This window comes from Diuraphis noxia, unplaced genomic scaffold, assembly GCF_037042655.1.
Source record: "Diuraphis noxia isolate RWA-SAM2 unplaced genomic scaffold, SU_Dnox_SAM2 contig0004, whole genome shotgun sequence".
NCBI lineage: Eukaryota > Metazoa > Arthropoda > Insecta > Hemiptera > Aphididae > Diuraphis > Diuraphis noxia.
Window position 1 is genome coordinate 66,030,073 of NW_028301714.1, and position 25,350 is coordinate 66,055,422.

Here is a 25,350-nt window from a genome sequence, read left to right on the forward strand (position 1 = left end):
CTATAGACCATCGTCAAGAAGAGACCATCGTCAAGTCTGCACACTCGTATGGCAATCGATGAGTGGCGCATGCAGAAGTATAATTACAATATTATCAGTATTAATTATAATATGGTATGATATTGTATTGATTATAGGCAAGAATATGGCTTCGAGTAGAAATAATTACAAATTTAGAAAGATCATATTATAATATGTATTATACATACATTTTAAATACCTATAGTATGTACAAATAATAGTAAATTCAAACAAGGAACAAACATTTCGAAATTACGTAGTAATAGTTAAATAACAATTGCATCTATAGTGAATTGAGAATATCCTTGTAACCGTACAATCATTGTATTCCTCGGAGAGACGTTTTAATTTACTTTTTCTAATATAAGTACTTATATTGATTTACGTAGGGAACGGTGGTCCAATAGTATACAAATCACGCTATATTTGTATAGTCAGTTGTGATTGTGATTATTTTAAATCGATATCAAACCAATTTTTATTAATCATTAATTTTTTTTTTTTTTAAGTAATAAATATTATTCCTAAGTTTCAAAATCGATTGTTTCATATCTATATGAAAATAATGCTCAAAAACAAATGCAATATAAATTTAACATATTTCCATAAGACTTATATTTCTATCGTATGACGTATTTGTTATGAAATATTTTAGCTTCTTGCATGCATGATGGATTAGATAAACTTCCGAGCCATGGTGGCGCGTAGTTGCTATTGAACACATAATACGTACTTTGTATACTGCACCGTAATCTGAAATTGGTCAATTTTGATTAGATATATTATATTTTATTATTATTTACCTATATTATGAAAATATCAGTGTAAAATTTTAAGAGGATAAAAATATTTTAGTTCCTTTACAATTTAACCAAATTCTAATATATTTGCAGATCTCGTTCTATTTCCGACTAGGTATTTAAATTAAAAGTTCAAAAATAAGTTCAAATGGATAATACAGTTGCATGATATTGTGTCAGTAGCTATGACGCAAAAATTCATAAATATTTGACAAAGTTTAGTAGTTTCCAGTTTTTTAAAATATAAAATTATCATTATTAGTCTTTAAATCTTGAATGACTGAAACTTACTTTTTGTCATCTGGGCTGATGCAATTTTAAATAAATTACTATAGATAAATATAGATAAATGATTTATGGAGTACCTTTAGCCTCTCTCTAGGCATTTTACATTAATAGATAAATAAATATTTTTATTTTATTCTTCTTTAATTAATACAAAAATCTATTTATATGTGGTATTTCGTCTTCAAAGTTCTAAGTTACCAATGTAAAAGGTTTCGATATACGTCTTACAGTGTGATATATTATCGACATATATAATTTTAATTTCTTGTTACTAATAAAAATGCATGAAAATAAATATTAATTATATTAAAAATAATATTTTAAGATTAAAAATAAATTTACTAGGTAATATTTTCAAAAATTAGGTTAGATTAAGTTTTGTTTTAAATGTTTTAATTTTATTCGTCAAAGTATATCACGTAACTTACCCGTTGTCGAAAATAGAAAAATCGTGTTTAGACACGTTTCAATATTCACGAAACGGAACGTGGCCTTTGATCGTCAGTTAAGGATTGAATAATGGTTTATAATATGTGTGTATTTGGGTGTGTGTGTGTAAATGTGTTTGCATGACACAATAATAATATGTCGTGTACGTTCTTGGTAGTATATTATATTATATATATTATATATTATATATATGTTGTTGTACTTTAATCGGACAGCAATGTGATACCTTACATGGCGAATGGAAAGAGAAAATTGGGGAAAAATATAGAAATGTTTGTTTGCCACACGTCACTTTCGTTAAAGTTTTCAGAAGCAAACACACCGAAAATAAGTTGACGTCAAAAACAACATATTCTGGCCATATCGGTTACAAAGTTGTTTATCGAAGTTTAATCTACCAAACTGGGTTACAAAAATATCCATCCGTTTCGACCGTAACAGTACCAATAAAAATAATAATAATAGTAATGATGAAAATAATAATAATTATAGTTTTGTAATAGGTACATGTGGGTAGGAATTACCGTTTTAATATTTATGAATATTGTAATATAATATTTCTCTGAACAGACGGACCGTAATTTCAAAAGCAATTATATACACGATATGATGAATTGCAGATTTACCATTGGCCGATTGTCATTAATTCTAGGTATACCGAAGTGATGGTAAATTTATAAATTGCTTATTTGATTTTGTAGCTATTACGTCACTATTACCGTCGTTTGACGGATATTTCCCTCGAGTACGCAATACACATTTCAACACACGTTTCACGATTACAGGTAAAGTGTACACTTCCACATATACATACATACACACACATACGCGTGCGCGTTCTAACGCTCGTAGAGAGTTTCTGTATAACTGAACATGAAAAGTATTGAATCTATAGTTCCAAACAATTAATTTTTCGAAAAATCAAATCAAATTTCTATTCTTCTTATTATATATTTCAATAAAAATGTGCAAAAATAAAATGCTGCTCAATTTTTTTTTTTAATATAAACGTCTTAAAACACTCATTTATATTCAAAATATTATTAAAGCAATAAAGTTTCATTATTGTTTGAAGTCTTTTGACGGATCACGAACAAAACCAAATGTTGTGACTATGGAAAATCTGCTCCTGTGATATATATATATATATATTTACCTTTATAAAATGGCATTTCGCATCGAGAACCAATTGACCTATAATAATATGTAATGTGTCAGTCATGACATATTTGCATATAATATTATTATATCATAAAATATATTTATTACATTGTTCGTACCAATGCGACAGGTCGAATTGTCGAGGACCGATAATACCTATTTTATTTCGACAATAGGTATTATATGTGACGGAAAATGATATAATATTCTTTTTCGCCACCATACATTGTGCGCGTTACATTTCGGTTCATCCGTTAAATCATCATAATATTAAAGCATTTTATGTCCCCGTAGAGATTTATTTCCCACGGAAACGTATAGCTCGTGTAATATAATGTATTATTATTTGAGCACAATAAAAGCACAACCGCGTCACAGATTTTGGAGACTTTTTTCACCCGTGTGTGTACCTACGCTTTTTACCCGGTGGTAAAGGATATATTGTAATATAATACTTAAAGGTTTTTTTCACGTCCCGTTAATCGCCACATCAACATTGCAAAAAGCACCACGTGTTATACGCGTCCATCAAACTTTTTAAAATGATTACAATGACTTCCGTTGAATATTCTGTGCGACTTTAATAATTATTTCCATTCACGCCGTGTGCCCGTCGTAATACTATATTATAGGTACGAATAGTAATAAAGTTAACTCCGCTTATAAGATTTACTTTGTGACCAGCATAAAGTTTTTTTTTTTTTTTCTTTATTATTATTACATACACAATCTGTACCTCGTGGGTACAATAAGAGTATTAGCTAAAATATAAAAACAATACATGAATATCTTGATAAAAGCAGCCACCCATTGATGACACTTATAAATTGAAGTTATACATTAAGTTTTCTCATAGATACATCTATGTTTATTGATTGCTTTTTTTTTTTTTTTTTTTTTAAATTATGATATTAAGTCAGCATATCTCTGCACCAGTTGCGTTTTAATCGCCTAGGAGGATTTCCCGGAATAGCATATGATGAGAGTGTTTTGACTAAAGGATTTGAGTGAGTTGCAAGCCTTTTATGAAATCTTTTATAATAAATAGCAGCTTCTTCTTTAATAGTTTTAATTTTTAGGTCTGCGTGGAGAGTATGATTGGAAACATACGGGGGGGAGTTTGTTAATTTTCTTAATGTTATATTTTGAAAAGTCTGAATACGATTTGTATTTGATTTTTTGGCATTTCCCCACAGTTGGATACCGTAGGTCCAAATGGGTTTAATGAGGGATTTATACATTAGTAGTTTTATATTAAGGTTGGTGTGTTTGTTATTCACTAGTAAAGATTTAAGCATACGAAGTCGGAGATTTAGTTGGAGTCTTATTTTAGCACGTGTATGTTGGGCCCATGTTAGTCTACGGTCAAGGGTTAAGTCAAGATACTTAACTGTAGGAGTGGACGGAATTTGCGTACCAAAGAGAGTGACTGGCGGGCAGTGTCCTAGCTTAAGAGTAAAAGTAGTGTGATTAGATTTGGTTTGATTTACCTTAATCCTCCAATTATTGTACCAGGTTTCAGCATAAAGTTGGTCTTAAAACCGAATGAATCTTATCGACGAAATGAACAAAAAAAAAAAAAAAAAAATACTTATGAATTTTATTTTATTACATACATTCGTATGTATCTAGCTGTAATTTTAAACTATACTTTGGTACATACATTAAATTACACATTACTTATTAATGAAAAAATTATAATTAAAAAATGAACATACACACATTACAGAGCACTTTGAATCGAAATCAGCAATAATCAACAAAAATATGGTATTTTTGAAAACAAATTTATTCCAAATTTTAACCGAAAATCTTTATTTTTTACCATCTATTTTTACGAAATTCTAGTCTTATAGACGAAGTAGTGAGTATTAATAACGGAATTTTTCATCAAGTATTTGGATACGTCCGAACCGTCCCAGACGATGTTGAGTCTTTTATAAGAGACTGAACCTCTGATATCAGCGAGCCTTATAAGTGGCGTCAATTGTATTTACACAACACGAAAAGTATTGTGGAACAACGTCGTTGAGGTTGGTACAGTGCGAACTACGACCGTCGACGGCGACCAAGCAAATGATGGCAATCCAACGGAAGGTGTATAAGCTGAAGCGGACAGTCCATCACGACGAGAGTGGCAAACGCTGCAGCGTTATATTTCATCGTGGCAGGTGCTTAGACAAGCTGTCGGAAATCGTGAGGTTAGGCTCATCGTTTAGCTCATATACCGATGGTAACCGTGGTATTGGTCGAAGAAGTGTGATATCTTCAGCAGCCGTTGTACAGACGAAAATGTCGCGAACTCGTCGGTCTGGTATATAATAATCCATTCACCACTCGCTCTGGCACGACACAATAATAATAATTTGTCGGGCACGTGATGGGCTCGGGTAGGTATAGTTAGCACGTGACCGTTGCAGGTTCTCGGAGACGAAAAAAATAAATATCAAAACGCGGACGAAAGTGTTGCGAAATATAGCCACTGCAGCTTAGCAGAGGTCGTCCGCCGGTCATATAATATGAATATAATATACGGAAAAATAAGAAGCGTCGGATATATTATAATTAAAGGTCGGTCATTTCGCGTGTATATATGTATGTATGTATGTATGATAATAATAAGTATTACGCGTATACCGTTAACGACCACTAATTTTATGTTTTCGTTGCACTAAACTCGTATAGTGACTGTATTTTATGGTGGCCGCCGCCCAGACCGCGGCATTGTAATTAAAATTGTCTTTTGTGCGCTCACCACACCCTCCTCCCCCCACACCCTCTCACACAGTCTCTTTCTTGCGCACAACACCAACTATACACACCCCCAAAACTCTCGCAACCCCTCACCCGCTGTCAGTGCTCTTTTATGCACTGCAATGAATACGCATTAAAACGGCAGCAGAGATGGCGGCGACTACTGTCCGCTAACTCACGAGCTGCTCGCCAGGGCTAAGTGACCGAACACGAGATTATACTATGTCGTGAATATCACACACATATGCACGAACCCACGTGTGTATAACAGTAAGAGTGTGTGTGTGTGTGTGTGTGAGTGTTTTGCTCATAAATCATTTAAACAAACCCGTACACGCATAACATGCAAATTCTGTAGTCATAATAGTTCAGTTTTCCCACCCCCGCCCCCTACCATGTTTATAATATAATATTATAAAGTTTCGCGTTCTCTGTACATTATTATTATTATCATCATCATCATCATCATCATCATCATACGATATATTATTATATGTTCGTGTATTTGCGTCGTCGCACATCGTGAATCGCATCATTATTTTAATCATTCATGTAAACGCATTAATATATTACACTCCACGATGGAGTGTGGTGCGCGTGTAATCATTCTTTTTTTTCCGCAATAAATTCGCCCGACTTCCTGGTGAATGTCGTACGGAATACGTCCGATTTTTCCAGCTCTTCTAATAACGATATATTACTTGCAGCAATGTTAACCGCGTCCAGTTGTATTCTATGAATAACAATTCAAACGTTTTAATAATCATCCTATGATGACGGTGGTGGTCAATGAAGATATAATATTATAATAAATAATAATAATGATAAAAAATATAATGTGTATTTATGTACGGCGTTAATGACATCATAAGATCGGGGCTGAGAGTTAAATATCTTTCAATATACCATTCTCTGGATTTATCAACGAGCATATATAGTATACATCGAGAGCGAGAATTCCATAATTCTGTACAAGTACACAACGACAAGTTCAAGGATCTGAAGTTTTACATGTTTATTTATTCGTCAATTTCAGATTTATAATGTATTAAGTTCATCATTTGTGTTGAAAAGTCTATAAATATTTTTATAATACTCCATTGTAAAATGTTAGTTACAATTAATCGATTTCAATATTAATTAATTTTAATACGCTTTAATCATATGAACCGTTTTTATCATTAAATCTTTTATTCGACGCTGACCACGGCGACTGTAAAATAGTATCATTAAGTATTTGCAAAGAGTCATTTTTATGATTGCAATGAACGAGGTTATATTCGTGAGTCGTAATCAAAAGTCAACGTTCCACATACGCAAAAAAAAAAAAAAACATCGAGACAGAAAACTTGCACGGATATTATAGTCGTGAAAAAATCACGACCACTATAATTGTATGCTTTCACGTGTGTTACCGACACGAACGATCCTTACACCGTGAGTTAAAGCTGAGATAGAGGAAGCGTTCACTCTCCATACCGGCTTTTAATGTTAAACACAGCGCGGGAGAAAACGCAACTATATAGTCTTGACGACGTGGACTTAACGGCATCGTCTTGGCTAATATATTGACGTCGATTGAGTGGTATATATATATGTATTATGGCTTATACGTCTTGGCAATATACGATGGTGGTTCGTAATATACTTTGGAGTGAAAATGTGGCAATGTATATAATACGCCGGGATCATAAATCGTGACTCTTAAAAAAGTTACTATAAGCGCAATAATATGCTCTTAAAAACATCCGTATAGGCGCTTAAATACCTATGCACACCATAACTACTAAAACGTCACAAAATAATAATGATAAGTAAAAAAAAAACTTTGAACCTTTATAAGTTGATAAAAAATTGAGTACCTATAATATTTCATCAGAATTATTTGTTGTTTAATGGTACTTAAATATTATGAAGGTTACGATACTCAAATTGATACAAAAAAATTGCATTTAAACTTTGAAATATACAAAAATATGCAACGAAAAATCCGAGTATCATGCAGTATTGCCACAAGCATTGCTTTATGGGATAATTTTAATACGTTACTATTAATAATTCGATTTAATTATAATGAACTAAAATACAATAATACGAGGCGTGTCCAGAAAGTAAGTGTACTCAATTTTTGCAGGCTTCAAAAAAATTTATTAAAAAAAAAAAATAACGTGGTTACATTAATATATTTCTGTGCTATTTTTCTACATAGTCACCATTTCTTTCAATGCAGGTTGTGAGACGGCAGATTAATTTTTTTATGCCTGCCTCGTAGAACTCTGCCGCCATCTCCTTTGTCCACTTTTCGACCGTCCCCTTCACTTCCTCGTCAGCTGAAAATTTTTTTCCACCCATGTGCTTCTTCAGGGAAGTGAACAAATGGTAATCTGAAGGCGCCTGGTCGGGGGAATACGGGGGGTGGTTCAAAACATCCCATCCAAATGAGTCCAACAATTGCTTCGTGACATTGGCCGTGTGGGGTCTGGCGTTGTCGTGCAGCAGGCAGACTCCGCTCGTTAACAGACCTCTCCTTTTTATTTTGAATAGCTCGTACATGTATATAAAAAAATAATAATAAATTCTTAAATTTTCTGTATTATACGCATTGTTCATGTATTCATTCCAATCTGGTCTCAAGTCCTTAATATTCCTTTTGACTGCATCTAACCTAACCGTTGCTTCGAACTACCACGTGGTCTTTTCTTGTTTAATGTAAACAATATTTACGATATATACCTACCATTATAACAGATAAAACTTGGGCCTGGAAAATCGAAACTAGTTTCAGTGAGGAAAGAGTCACAATGTTTAGAAGTAGTTGTGCAGTTTGTCGTTGTCTAAAACGCAATAACGAAAGTCAAACAGATCGAACTACGTTCATCGAATATCGTTCAAAAATGATAAAATATTATAATATGAAACCAATAGGTTGAGCAGTTAACTTTTTTTTTGGAGGTGGTCGGTTTCTAACTTGGGTATTCCGTAGTTGTTAAAATTCACTAAAATATGACATTATGTTACATAAGTATAAGCTCGTGGAGAATAAAAACCGAAACAAACGCAGAGACAAATTATTCAATTAACCGATGTTTATACTTATATAGCACGTATATTAATATATATGTACCTATACAAATAATACAATATGTACGATTTATACCATATTGTAAAGCAGATATCAATATGTTGTTTGAAAAAACAAAACGAGTCCTGCTATTACTCCCGTTCAGAAAGGGTCTCATTGTGTACAGTCGTTGTTGTGCAGTTCGCCGTTGTCTAAAACGCAATAAAACGCGAAAGTCCAACGGACCGAATACAAACAGTAAACAGCTGAATCACAATATTATGATACTATTATCGTGTGTACAAAATATTTATGCGTTTGCGTTCGAAATTGTAACCATACATTATTGGTTTTAGCGAATAATCGAAACCGGTCACTGAATCTCATGTATATAAATAATATATATTTTTTAATTATATCCAACATCGACTTACATCGTGCGTATATTTTAGTGCTTCGTACAACATAATCTATACGCGAGTAGTATTGAGTTTGGCGACGGATATCGGATTTATTACAATATTTGTTGTAGGATGGCGAGATCTGATTTTTTACATTTTATTTTCACTGAACATATTCAACATATTCTTTCGGCACGATATCATATTATAATGAGTATAATGACTGCACGCAATATTATTTGGGGATATTACAGCATATTTTCCCCACTCTTCTGGTCATTAATTTTGTCCCTTTTAGGATTGATTTCCCGGAGATCATTGATTGCGGCATACTATATAACTTTAAATGCTTAAATTTTATTTCGAGAGTTATTTATTTCGAAGTATCGCATTGGTAATTATCGTTACTGCCATGAATTCGTTGAAAAATGCATTGAGATGTTGCATGTTCAGCACATCGTTTGTTATAATTATATATACTCGATCAATTATACTATTATTAGTTTAAGGGGAAATTGATGACGAACTTGATACAAAAATATTTTTATGCGTCTTATATATATAGGACGCGACAGAAAACACTGAAACATAATATTTGCAAATCATATTGTAGAGATTATTTACAATAATAAGATCAATAATTGTGCCACCACTTGACCGAAAATATTGATTGTATACGTAAATTTGATTTTAAATCGTTTAAATTGAAGAATTTCAAAAAAGCGTGCTAAAAAACAAAATATGGCGCGTGATAATGAGTAAGGACCCTCGTAAAATGTAAACTGGGAGTGGCGGGAGGTGTGGCAAATACAAAAGTCTCTGATAAAACAGCACATTATTTTTTATTGTTTTTGCTTAAATTCAACAATATCTACTTTTTTTATATCATGTCGTTATTTTTCCGGTACTCGAAGAGCGTCGAACAGACTGACTTCCACATCTCTTCAGTGTGGCCCATCAAAAAGTACACATCACGCACTTACGCATTTCACCCGGGCATCACTTTTTATTTTTTAAATTTAATTTCGTTCATACTCTAAGGTACCTTGACTTCTGCCCACCCGTCCACCCACTCACATATACACCATGTGTTATTTAATGTGCGGTGGCCGTCGCGCAACGACGGCATAAAAATTGTGTTGAACTCGCGACGGCAACTATTATATTATGTAAAATAATATTTATAATATACATTATTAATAAATCGTACACCACCAATACGCCTATACGTTTATGTTCTCGCTGCTGCAATATTGTGCCCAATGGCATAGTTGAAGGCGGAATGGGGACATATCCTTTTTTGTTTTTTAATTAACGATAATCAAATTCCCGTAATCACTTGACTTTTAAAATTTTAAAATAATGAATAAGAGTTCATGGACATCTTCATAATTGAGATTTTTATTTTTATTTACTAGTTTAAAACTACTTTATCTCAGCGACTTTTATATAATATAACGATAAAATTGTACGGCTCATACTCATAACATAACTTTAAAAACCATTATTATTTTACTTAATTTAATTTACAATAACAAATTAGTGTAATACTATGATCTATGAAATTCAATTGTCGAGGGGAGTGTGGAGGACAAAGCCCCTCTGCGCTATAGGACGATAGTATATTATATATATACTTTACTTATATCCCACCCAAGAACCAATTCTAAATCACGCCACTGATTGTTCCATGCACCGTTTTGCTTGCGTACCACACGCAAATATTACTGTAGAGCTCCCCACAATTTATATTTATGTATTTATATAGTTTCGAACGCGTTAAGTGCTCGGCGTGGATATAATATAATTACTGTTAAATTCGGATCGAGCCGCACGAATTATGTGCGTGCCATTAGATTTCGTTCTATCGTAACCCGCAACCCGAGCCTGCGACCATTATTTTTCTTCGTCTCCAACGCGTTCCACTTGTATGGTACATATTCTACGACGATCATTCCTCCCGTGCGGGCTTGTCGGGAGGGTAGGACAATAACGATCATTACTATAAAACGACGCTGTATAATATGTAGCCGCGTACAACACGACTAGACTTTAAGCCACGCGTACCATACCATATGTGTGTGTGTGTGCGCGCGCGTGGGTGGGTGAGTGTTTTTAAGTGTATGTGTGAGCGAGTGTGTTTGCGTGTGTATGGCGAGTGTGTGTTGGTGTAACTAAGCGTGAAATTTCTCTACAAGCGCATCGCTACACGGTTCTCCCGTCGCAGTCGTCGTTTCCTTCCGTTTTTATTTTCGTTAGTCACGCGTGTGTCTGTCCCGGACGATATGATTAATAGAACACAATATTCGGCACAAGCTCTCCTCGCGCTCGTGAGTGTGTGTTTACCGGCGTGTTTTAGCTTTTCCACAACGGCAATTTGTCAACTTGACAGCCGCTTCTCTAGTTCATTCCGCCGAAAAGCCGAGATGGTTTACGGCATGTGTGTATAATACGCAAATAATATAATAATAATAATAATAATAATAATAATAAAAACAACAACAACGCTGAAACGTACAACTAAATAACGACGTAATACTACGCGTATACACGTGACCTATATAGATAATACTAATTACAATATTATATTTATTCTTTTATTCATTATGTGTTTGTGTGCGTGTTACAGAGGAAATTTGTTGCGGGAAAAAGGCGACGCCGAAGCAGCCGTATCAAGTTACAAAAATGCGATCAGATACCGACCATCGCTGGCAGGTAAATAATATTTGTATATTATGTATTATAACGCAATATTACTATTATTATTATTATTACTGTTATTGATATTATTACCCTCGGAAATATGAGCCATTGGATTTAAAAATAATTCAATATTATATTATTTTTGTGTTCATTTGACTTGGTTTTCTTCAGTATACTGTACTACAACGATCACACAGTTCTGTTATGTAATATTCTAATGCATTGTTACAAATGTCAGCACCTCACAATAATATTATATCGTCAAAGTTAAAAAATAAATTCATCGTTTACGATAATATTATATTGGTAAATAATAATTATTAGCACCTGGTCACACTGTGATTTAACCTGCCGTAGATTCCGAGTGGTGTTATAACACCACGGTTCTTACGCTACCGGCTGACTGGCCTGTGGACACGAAATATGACTTAATTGATTCAAAAACTACTGTTTAGGAGGCAACGTAAGAACCATGACGGTAACATCGTTCAGACTCTACACCAAAAACACCCTTATCCATAAGTCTTGACATTCGTTTGGGCTATTTTAGCGAATTTCGGGAAAAATTTAATATTACAGTTGATAAACAAATAACGTCTAATTTTCTATAAAAAAAAAAAAATCGAGTAATTAGAATCTTTTATTATAAATATAATTATGATTTATTGTTACAAAAAAATTGTATTCATACCACGAAAGTAGACCGAAATAATCAGTTCTGCATGTCAATAAATGTTAATACATAATTATTTTAAACGTAAATTAATATGTCGACGAAATTCAATAGTGAAGCTTATTACGAAACAAAAAATTACAGTTTCAAGAGTAAAATTATCGATATAATAATATGTTATTTACAAAACACGACTTTCAAAAAGTTATTTTTTATTATATTTTGATTTCTACATGACTTTTGGTATAATAAAAAATAAAGTAATTGGGCAAAAAAAATATTCATAAAAATCAAAGCTTCTTACGTCACGCGTCGTTTAAAATTCCAATCATCATCGTGCAGACAAATAAATTTAAGTTAACATATTTAATAAATCAAGGAGTCGACAATTGCTATTTGTCAATTAAATACTTCTTCTCGAATACGAGTGTTAAAATCATTCTTTTATTTGCGGGTTGCTTAAAGTGAACAAAGCATTATATGGTACGATATGAGTTATTCACTTTTTTCAACATAGTATTGGACATCGAACATTAACTTTGACTTGCAATGATCCATATACGGGCTATACATATAAATTAATAAATATGTATAAGTGGATTGACAGCTACAAAGCTTACATTTAATTATATTGCTACGATCACTCTTATAGTTTCCATTTTGATTTTCACCAAAACTGTAATTATTAATTGGGAACTTATGAGGTTAGTGCATTACCGTACATAATTAAATGTTGACGAAACCATCTACCGCTACAATATTATGTTACAATAATTAATTTAATGGTTGCTTCAATATTTGTAATTTGATAGAAAACGTTGTTGACAACATAAAATTAATTACAAACGTTTAAGTTTTCATTTATCTAAAATTCGATATTTTGAAATATTGATTTTCTGTTTTCCTTATATTCCCGTATAGGTACGTTTTTTAATCTTAACCAATGGAACTAATGCTAATAATTTTCCTTCAATTTTTTTATTTACGTTAAAAGAAACATAACATAATTATTATTAATTAAAATCGTCTAACCCTTAAACATGTACCTATCAAAGCAAAGATTATAAGTATGAAACATTTCACATGAAATATTGAAAAATATAATATTGAAATTTTTTTTTAATTTTTCGTTTTTATATGTTTGACAAAATCATCACTAGATCGACACGCCGATTTCATAGCTGATTAGTGGTTATCGGTTCACGATTATGTTTTTCTTTGATTTTTATAAATGATAATAATGATAATTGATGATACTAATATAATATCATATTTATATATTATTATATTCATAATATATTAATATACGAAAATGATATTATACTAGCCCTATAAGCTGTAAATTATAAAATTATATTAAGGATTTAATAAATATAACATTTTTATTTTATTTTTATTTAAATAGGAATTATATATAAGGTTTTAACTCATAGATTATTATTATATAGGGACTCTGGTTAAAACTATATCTAATTAGTAATCATAAAATATCAAATAATCCTGAATTAAGAGATTGATATAGGTAATTCATATATTTTGAAACTTTTAAGAATGTTTATATGAATTTTATGTAATTTTTATAATATACTAGGTATGTAAAAAATATTTCAATAAAATTTCAACTCTAGATTTAAATTATTATAGTTTTTATTATTTTTCATGAAAATGAAATATTTCAACAAAATAATTTTCATGAAATTTTAGAACCCTAATTAAAATCAATCACACGTGTAATGAATAACAAAGTGTAAACGCGACCGCGTCAAGAAATATGAAAAGACGGCGTGTTGGGTAGGCATTTTAGGTACACGCCTGTCGTGGTTTGTATAATATTATTTGGTTTTAATTAATAATGATTAATGATAATAGGTGAAATCAGAGACGTGTCTGGAGACCAATACAACGAATTTGAGACTTACCTAGATAAATATTTAGTGATTTGGTCTAGACAATAAGTAGTTGGTTATGAAAGTAATAATATACAATAAATAGTTCATTTAACTATATGAGTTAATTTGCATGAATATTAATATTTAAAACAAAATGTTCTTATATTTAATTTAAAAAATGGATTAGTTATTTATGTTTTTCACTAATGATGATATATATTACAAGCTTTCATTTAAACTTTTTTGCTGTATTCAAACTATATTCAAATAGTAGCATTTACTATTTAGTAGCGATAATCTAAATCTTAAAAAGTTAGATTTCAATACATTTAAAAAAATATTTATTTTTTTATCTAGATAAATGTTGATTTGATTATCTACTATCTATATTTAGATATTTTTTGTCATATTATCCTTATTTTTATCAGGATAAAAATTATTTATCTAATCTCAACACTGGTATAATAAAATAATATAACTCAAAACTAATAAAACTAAATTCCCTGTTTTGAGAGAAAAAATTCATAAACACTTATTCGAGACACAGGATTCGACTGAAACTGTAGATTTTATATTTTATGCAAATTTATTTTTTATGTTCGTTACTCTATTTTTGAAAAGTGTTATCAAGATGGTCTCACATACGAATAATATTAAAATAGTTAGGCGTGTAGTCAATAACATGTTTATAGACATTGGAAAAACCATTTAAGTACAACACTGTTAAACGTAGTTCTAATGAAATGTTGACTATTCAATGTATTATTACTATTATACTATGCTGAATTAAATTAAATTAAGATTTGTTTCGAATACATAATAATGCATTATGTTTGAAATTACATTTTTACAACACAATTAGTCTTAACATAAACAAATGTAAGTAAATTTGTCATTATATTGTTACAACACGATATCAGTATACATAATATTATGTCATTATCAATTCTAATAATTCAGGCTTTCAAAGACTCCATAAAATTTCAAATCATTTTCACCACTGTATATATTTCCCTAATTCCATTGTACGAGGTTATCACTGATTGCACTCGTTTTCACACTTCGTTGGAAAATTCAGACGAATCGGACGTGCGTGGTAATTTATATTTATATACATAAACCATATCTTTTATAGAGGGCAGAGAAGTATCATTGGAAATAATCACACCAAATATGCACTCAAAAATTCAAATGTATGCATTAAATTGAGTATCCGAGATGAATATACCGTCAAAATCAAATTTATCGTTGATTGATACTTAATTTTTGGCGCAACTTAATGTGTGTAATTTTTACTTTAGGAAAAAAACTAGTTATTATATTGACTTATATAATTTGTTTTTGAAATGCCGAAGATAAATAAGACTTAAAATAACAGCAGAAATATCATGAATTATTCATGTTATTATACAAGAAGAAATATGTGGGCATTGTAGCTTATATAATGGAAAAATAATATTTTTTTTACCAAGTGTAAATGAAGATAATAGGAATTAAAAGAAATACAATAACGATCATTATCGTTATTTCAGTGGACTGTATATAATATAATATGTATGATATACAATGGTTATTCATCATCTGTTCAATTATTATTGTTCCAAAGTTACGAATTCGACGTAGACGCGATTCGCCATCGATAAAACGTATCAACAAAATTCGGTCGTGCACATTAATGAATTTCAATTTAAACGTCAAATCATAATAGTCACACGAATAATAATAATATAATAATAATGTTTGTGCGAGATTAATCACGAAAGTTTTCCGCTTTTATTGTTTAACAAAACCTTAACGTTCGTCAGTGGTTATCGTCATTATCATAATATTATTATTAGGTAATTTATGTCGAACCACGATATCGCCGACAGATCTAAAACACTATACTAAAACGTCTGATTATGGCTCATCACTATATCACATAGCAATTTTCATCGATTCTCTCATTATCGCTGTGCAAAAGGTTTGCGATACGTACCCATATATATTATATACTTACACAGTTTTATACAGTTCAATTTCGCCAGTGATGATTTATATACGGCATGATGGCGTTACGTCCTAACGGAATTATATTATTATCTTTAATGAGTAGTAGTTGTAATGATAGAGCACATATTTTGAAGTTATAAAATAGAATAGTAAAATTTGCTGAAGTATTGCATTTAATGATAAAAATGTTTCATTATAAATATTTTTTTTTCATCGCTATTAACTTGTTATAATCTTTTTATCTCGAACAATATTTAAGTTCTGCTGAAAAAAAAATGTACAACCTAAACTACTTCCTACTTTAAACATATTGCAATGGATTAAAAGCATGTTTTTTTTAATGTATGATACGAATGAATATAAGTCAAAACCAAAATAAAATTACTCAAACAGAATACAAAAATTGCTAAGGTTGTTTTATAGACGATTCTAATTCAATAAGGTAGCAATGAAATTGAAAATATTTCCAAAAATTGCACTTGAATATTTTATATTTTAGTAGTTAGTACTTTTAGGAAATGCAATTAATACTTGCTCAACAATAAATTTAGAAATTAAGTTAAAAATTGCTAACCCTACATCAGTTCCCTAATATAATTATTAGTATTAATTTACTATTTGTGATGCGCGGTGCCGACATAAATATAATATTATGCATAGATGTGCGTGAAACACGTTCAATGGCGTTTAATGAACGTGTGCTGGAGTTTTGAGATTTGAATTAAAGAAATTATTTTATTTCTTTTCAAACGTCGACGTTTTATATTTTTTTAAATTCAATATTGAAGGCACAAAAGACATTTAATTGAACCATGGGGCCAGCAAACGAGTCTATATACATTATGTGTGTGTGTGCGTATGATAATGATATGCATTTATTCGTTGAGCACGTGTACCACAGCTGCAGTTTGCAATTTCCGCGTTGCGTTTTTCCTTTTTTTTTTTAATCCTTTTGAGCGAACCCTATAACCCTATCACAATACGTGACGACACAATAAGAGTGCGTGGCGAATGATTATATAGGTATTGTTTGGAATGTTGTTTCCGCAATGTTTTTTTATTTTGTCAATCTTCTGCGATTCGCTAACTCCCATCTATCTCATATGAAAAGTTAAAATAAAAATATGTTCAATTTTAATGTTCTATAAAATATCTCGCAATTTTTTTCTTTACTTTTCATGATATCGCATAATACGAATAATATGCCTTGTTTTTAGATCATTCTATTGCAATCTATCGTAATGAATAATAATATTGTACTAAGCCATTCGCAGTTACACTGAAACGTTAAAATAGATTCTTCAGCCAAATTATATTCCCTTTCAATGTTATTTATTTAAAATTGATACACCATATTTTGTCTTAAGACTAATTGTTTTCTCAAATTCAATATTCCTGGTAAGAAATACTTTAGTCCGAATCACGGGTGCATTCATCAGAGAATCACAGGATCAGTGTATTATAAATTATTATACAATATACATATATATGAATGTGCAATGTGCTATAATATGCATTCATTCGTTGCTCGGGTACAACGGAGTTTGCCATTTCCACGCTGTGTATTTTCCTTTTAAGTAGACCCTCTATGCAATATTATACATGAGACGAAGTAATAAAAGTGAGGAGAATGACTATAGTGTAGATATTGTTTGTTATTTCTGTTTTATCGATCGACTGCGATTCGCATCTATCCAATACGGAAATTCTGTAATATTAAATATTCGAGTTCAAACGATTGAGATGATCGAGACGTGTCACGGCAAAATATTATGTATTATGAGACCGCGGATATCGACCCTGGGAAAACAAGAAAAACACAATCACGTATATGATAATACAATACTATTATTATGTGTTAGACCACAGTCGTAAAAAATCGATCGGATCTCGGGATTTGCCCGCACCTTGTTTTATTGTTATAACCGGATAAATAAACATTTTTAGTTTACGTAAGAGACGCGCACACAAAGAGCGCAAAATGAAATCTGCAATATTTTTCTACCTACTCCTTTGCCGTTTCGAATCGTTACGAAAATTTAAAGACGATACAAATATTTATCAGACAATAACACATGGATACGAAAGCGCAGATACGGAGCACGAATAATATGTATTATTATGTTTCATATTACATGATAAAACTATAAAAACCACACGCGGAAGTCGACTTTGGCGAAAACTGTAAACCAAGCCAACAATAAAATCCAATAGTTCCGCACATAAACACAAGGTATGTACCCCCGTAATATGTAATAGTCATAATGATAATAAATAGGGGGATTTTTTTTTATTGCTTAGCAGTCCTTTTCTCGGTAAATGTGTGTGTATGTTTTTCGAACGACATTTTTTCCATCGATATACTTAGAAAATGTTAACAATAAAAAATAGAAAAAAAAGTGTGGATTTACAATCGTGTAAAAAATATATAAATATATATATATATATGTAGATAACCTATTACATCGATCATAGAACGGTAACAACAGAATATTGTCAAATTCTATGCTTTATTTGCAATAAATATTATCATAGGTATAGGTAGGTTACCTAGGTATAATAGGATATCGGTGCTTGAATTGCAAAAGACGTAGAGGGGCTGAATCCTCATTATTAAAAAAATAAATAAAAATATTTTCTCCTACCCCTTGTTATCATACATAATATGTATACTATAATAATATAGTCGTTTAGATATTCAGGTCCAATGGAATATTACACTTTTGCATCCCACTTTTAGTTTTTATTTCCAATTCAAACGCTGCAGGTTAGGTATGAGTATTTTCTACTGGCGTCATCGTTTTCTGCGACGACAATAATATTGTCGCGTGTGTGAGCATAGCATGTGTAAGTAATCAACTGTTTATGTGTATTATTATACAGAGTGCACCCAACCACACGATTTCCCGTTTTAAATTCGGTGTAGTAGTAGGTATGCACTGGAATATGGTAATGCACAAAAGGCCACCCTGTAAAATATTATAATGGCCACTATATTATCATAGCCGGTATAGGTATTAAAGCGTCCCTTATATAAACGGAAGTATCACTATACCTAGTTATGTCGCGAAAAACGACCATTTTATATAGACTAGTTATTTGTTTTTTTGTTTTGCTCGTTCGTGACGTAGAAACATCGCTTTCGATAATAACACGCGTTTTTTTTTTACGACAAATTCTGTACGAGTACCTACGTGAACCATTTGTTTTTTATGAATTCCGTGTCTGAACTCTAAAGCATTTTCCGGTTACAATAACCAACATTTTACATCGTTCGTAAATTTCGAAATATTTATTATTATAAATCCTTTCATCATCGCCTCAATGTTTAATTATTTACTATGTATCTTTCGCCTTTATATAATTTGTATTATTAATAATACTTTATTTAATATACATAGATTATAATAGTATCATTTAACATCGATTTCTCATTTAAATTATTATTTTTTTTGTTTTTGTTATTGGTCATTGAAAAAAATACAAAATATATAGCTACAAAAAATATAATATTATTGAAATATTTATGAAATATTAGTATTTGTTTCCACTCGTTTTCTAATTTGATAGCATTGATATATTAACGATGTCACAGCTGCTTTAGTTGTCGAGTATTCGTTTGGAGACTTTTTATTTTCCACCAAAATCAGGAGACCGTTCTCGTGACTATAAATCTGGACAAACATATAAAAGTATATGAGATCCCCAGAATCGGAACTGAAATCCACATAAGCCTCGAATTGCAACTGTAATTGGATCCTTTGCAGGAAAACTTTGCCCATAATCGGAAATATTGTACACCTCCCGGATTCACGTGCATGAGGACAAATAGCTGACAAAAGAAATAAACACATAAAAAATAACTTTATTACCAAGTGGGAGAAAAGTTTTGGAACAAAAATATATATATATATATATGTATATGGATAGGGATGGTGGTGAACAATGTTTTCTTTACAATATCTCAGCTCGTAAATAACAGACTCAATATATTTATATAAAAGAAGAAAAATAAGAAATTCGTCGATGGACATATAAAATAATAGCCACTCTAAGATACGTATCTCGCAGGGAGGTATACCCAAGCACTTTCTTTGAGTTTGAAGATGACTATTATTGTGATGGAGACTCAAAAAGCAATTATTTTTATTCAAATAGACAGCGTATAATATAATGCGGTTATACAATTATATATTTTAATAATACGTTCTACTCTCAACTGGAAATTCAACAAGATGTAAATATATATAGAATTATACAGGTATATAAATTTAAAACCTTGTCAGGAACACAAATTATTGTTATTTAGTGGCCATGCGTCACCCCCCCCCCAATTCCACAATATTTAATTCAACGTCTATGCACCGAGCATCTATTTTACTCTCGAGTAATAAATTTAATTAACAAAATATTTAACAGCAATATACATACATTACAATATACGACTATTAGTTAAATCGTTCATCTCTCTCTCATACTTTCTCGTTGTTTTGAAATTTTGTACAAAAAAAAAAAATCATTATTATTAAGTGTACTGTTTCATGAAAATGACACTATACAATCTGACATCGAGTATTTATTTTCACCGTCAGACCCAGACCATTATACAACGTTTCATGTAATTTAATATTGTTCTGTTGATTTCACATTATTAAAAAAAAAAAAAAAAAAAAACATTACAAAATAGATTATATGGAAACTTTTGTTCGTGGTTCGTTTCGGACATATTTTTATGGCACGCTCTTTAGTGTGGATGTCTAAATAAGTGAAAAGTGAAAACTGTCTTGTACGATGTCAAGTTGTACCTCCGTTTTATCAAAAGTCTACTGAATTTTTTATCGAATTTCGTGATGTGTAAAAGGGTTCCGGTTTCCATTTCCATTTCACGAATTTCGCCAAGTAGATGAGACACCGTGATTCAGAAAATATATAATATGTAATATTACATCTACAACAGAAATTAAGTCATCAATGTCGTTTTTATTTTTTGCATTCAATATCGTGACTTGCGGTCATCTATAATGGATGGATCCAAAACGCTAAATCAAGGGATTCGCAAAGTTGAAGGTCGAACGTTTTAATCATGTATAAAATAATAATATAATATATAATATATACAAATAAGAATGGGTTTATATTATATCCGTCACATTTTTCTGTTTTTCATATTTATATTTGTGTATACTTTTTTAAATACATATTATTTATGAATGTCAACCTCAATGTCACAATAATCATATAAATAAAAGTACACTAGCATTACATGTTAATTATATTTACAGTATTTGATCAATTTGTAATCATATACTCGAGACATTTTTTTTAACATACTACTTTATCTTAGAAAATTAAATATGTTGTCATATTATTCGATTCAGCGCTGTTGAAAGAAATCTTTTTTGATCGATTTTAAAAAGTCACGTTTGGTTTACAGCTTTAAAATTATCGATAATATATAAATAGGTACTTAACTATAATATAGTATTTTACAGGAATATGGAGCTATCTTGATAATCGAATAGTTCGGTTGTGGTCAGCTTATGGTGAATATCAAACCGACTGACTTATTTTGTAGTTTTAATAAAATATCTGTATAACTTGGACGTAACCTATACAGCTATGGAGTGTGTGTACGTTATTATGTTTGTTAATTTTATAGTGTACAAACTTGTCAAAAGTTACATGTTGTAAGTAGGCTGAAAAATTCAAACGTGTCTGATAACCACTTGGATATAATACTATTATGTTAAAACGACGTACGTTTCCTCAGCCCCCCACATATAACTTTTATCAAATTTTCTTTTGCCAACATTTAGTACGTCATTTGTTTGTATTTGTTTGGCAAAATTCAGAATTTGTTTGATGTTGGTTCACCTCGGAAAATCGGTTTTCCATGCGGGGGGCTGCGGAAACGTTTCCCTAGCCCCCAACCCCGTTAATTACTGACTTTTCGCAAATTTTCTTTTATCAATATTTAGTGCGTCATTGGTTTGTATTTAATTGATTACACTCAATGTTTTAAAAATTTAAATTTCAAATGCTCATAACTAGGGAACAGATTTGAATGCAAATTGTATTTTTTTCTGAATGTCCGAAAACATTGGTTTCCAAGCAAAAAGTTAATTTCACACATCAAAGAATTTAAAAAATGTAACTTTTATTTTGCATTTTTAAGACTTTAATGCATTTTTTGAAATTTTTAGTGCATTTTGTGGTTTTTAAGTCATTTTTTCCACATTCATTCTAAAAAAAATTAAAATACCTAAATATGTGTTACCTATGTTACGAAATTACGAAATTATTGTTGACACGTGTAGACACAAAATATATACATACAAGTTACAACAGATATTACCCATATTAAGGTAGGTAAAGATAAGAGATAAGATAAGATACGATAAACTATTTATCTAAAGATAATTTTTTTTTTTTTTTTTTTTTTTTTATTCATAAAGTTTTACTGACGAATGTCATCTTAACTTACTGCTAATAACATTATTTTTTTTAACATTTAGAAAATAAATAACAATTAAAAAAAAAAAAATACATTAGTGATATAAGATACAAATGACTACATATATGTAATATTATAATAATATTATAATTTCTTATTAAATTAAATTAAATTAAATAAATTAGTTATAGGCGTTATAGCGACAAGTCGTGGGGACGTCCACGCTTGAGTCGGCGTACAGAAGGAGGGACACTTAGTTTGTAATATTTCGCACTGTGAGCAGAGTTGATGTGGCCGAAGAAGTTGATTGCTGATTTTTTTATGAACTCAACTATTGTGGGTAGCTGGAAGTCTTGATGAAGTGCATCGTTGCGTACAAACCATGGGGCATTAGAAATGGTTCTCAGAACTTTTGATTGAAAGATTTGTATTTTATGTATGTGGGTTTTTGCACAATTTCCCCACACAGGGGATGCGTAAAGAAGTAATGGTCGTAGTATTTGCTTATATAGCATAAGAGAGCATCTCCAGCTTAATGCAGTTTGACGGTTAATCAACGGGTATAGAACTTTTAGTCTTTGGTAGCCTTGTTGTAATTTGGAGGTGATATGAGGATTCCAGGTTAATTTCCTGTCCAAGATTACACCGAGGTATTTGATATTTGGTGACCAAGGAATACTATTACCGTTCAATTTCAAATTTTCAGGAGTTTTGGGGCGCCGGTTGGAGAAGAGTACCGCTGTACTCTTTTGAGGGTTTAATGCAATTTTCCATTTTTCTCCCCATTTTTGGATTTCATCCAAGTGGGCTTGAATATTTTGTGTTAATGTTTCAACGTCCTTAGCGCTAAAGATAATTAATTAAGCTTGTATTGTATTTAAATATTTTTTATTAGATTTTTTATAATAATGTGTTTTTTATAAGTTTTAAATACAAAATTTTGTTTTTATTGAATACAGGGGGATTTTTTTATCATGAACCACTCATTATTTCAAAAAGTATCAATGTTTTTGAAAATATTTTTTTACAAAGTTTCATGTTGTTAAAAAAACAACGTTTTTAGTAAAAAATTATGTTTTTAATATTTTTTATCCTTATAATTTTTTAAGTTTTTTACTTTTTTGAATGACAACCTAGAGTTTTAATTTCTTATTCCAAAGCAGAATATTTTTCTAAGTATTTTGATACGTAAAAATCAAATTTAGGACGAGTAGTTTATGAGTTATAAGTATTTAAAGTTTAGATTGGCGGAGTGGAGTATAACACTGGGGGTTACCCTGCAAAATGTTTGTCCACTACTCTGCTTGTCAAAACTTAAAATATTTAAAACTCATAAACTACTCGTCCAAAATTCGATTTTTACGTATCAAAATACTTAGAAAAATATTCTGCTTTGGAATATGAAATTAAAACTCTAGGTTGTCATTCAAAAAAGTAAAAAACTTAAAAAATTATAAGGATAAAAAATATTAAAAAACCTAATTTTTTAATAAAAACGATTTGTTTTAACAACATGAAACTTTAAAAAAAAATATTTTCAAAAACATTGATACTTTTTGAAATAATGAGTGGTTCATGATAAAAAAATCACCCTGTATAAACCCATTTTTAAAGTTTTTTAGGGCATATTTTTAGTGCATTTTTTAATGTAAGAAAATTTTTTTAAGGCATTCAATCGTATTTTTAAAGGTATTTTTCTTGTTTTTTAGAGCATTTAAATCCGTTCCCTACTCATTACAATTTAATTTGAATATGATTCAAAATATTTTGCAAGTTTTGTATACAGAGAAAAAAAAAATTTAAAAAAACAACTGTAAATTCAAATAATTCCGTTCAGAACCTAAAATTATTTTAATAATAATCTTTTCAATTTTTTTTTTTATATCAATTTAACTTTATTTTTTTGAGTAATAAATTTTTAAATTTTGATAGCAAAGTGAAATTTAAGAGGACGTGATACCCGCATGTGTTGTCTCCGTTTTACAAATGCGTAACATGGTACATTTTTCGCTCTGCAGAACACGTGTAGCTCCGTTAATTTAAAAATTAGAGTGAACTGACCTCTTATAAAATTTAAAGGTAAGATTATTATCTAGACAACCTCATATGCTTTTTATATTATATCAAATTTAAAGCGAGTTATGAGTATTTTAAAATTGTGAATTTTTTGTGCATCTTAAAATACTCATTACTTCCTTTAAAATTTAAATATATTAAAAAGCATATGAGGTTGACACATTCACTCTCATTTTTAAGCAAACGGAGCTACACGTGTTCTGCTGAACGTACAATTTACTATAAAATGCACTTGTAAGACAGAGACAACACATGCGGGTATCACGTCCTCTTAAATAATAAGTCTATAATCGTATTTCTTTAATTTTTCGGGATAATCATCCCCATATTTTCGGATAATCATCCCTAATTTTGCGGATAATCATCCCTTATAATTTCCAGACAATCATCCCCTATATCATTCGGATAACCATCCCTTATATTTTCCAGATAATCATCCCTACATTTTCCAGATAATCCACTATATTTTCGGATAATCATCCATTATATTTTCTGGATAATCATTCCTTAAATTTTCTTAATAATCATACCTTATATTTCCTGGACAATCATCCCCTATATTTCCTGTATTATCATCTCCTATATTTCCAGATAATCAACCCCTACATTTTCCAGATAATCCGCTAT

At 30.7% G+C, this 25,350-nt stretch overlaps 1 protein-coding gene across 2 annotated transcripts in view; it reads left to right on the forward strand.

Moving 5' to 3' along the window:
* Window positions 1–25,350, forward strand: part of LOC107172986 (protein O-mannosyl-transferase Tmtc1-like) — a 306,219-nt gene that overhangs the window by 215,163 nt on the left and 65,706 nt on the right. For both annotated transcript variants that reach the window (XM_089225406.1, XM_089225407.1), the window contains one exon: window positions 11,566–11,651. In XM_089225406.1, coding sequence (XP_089081532.1) covers window positions 11,566–11,651 — 86 coding nt within the window. The remainder of the gene's footprint in view (window positions 1–11,565; window positions 11,652–25,350) is intronic.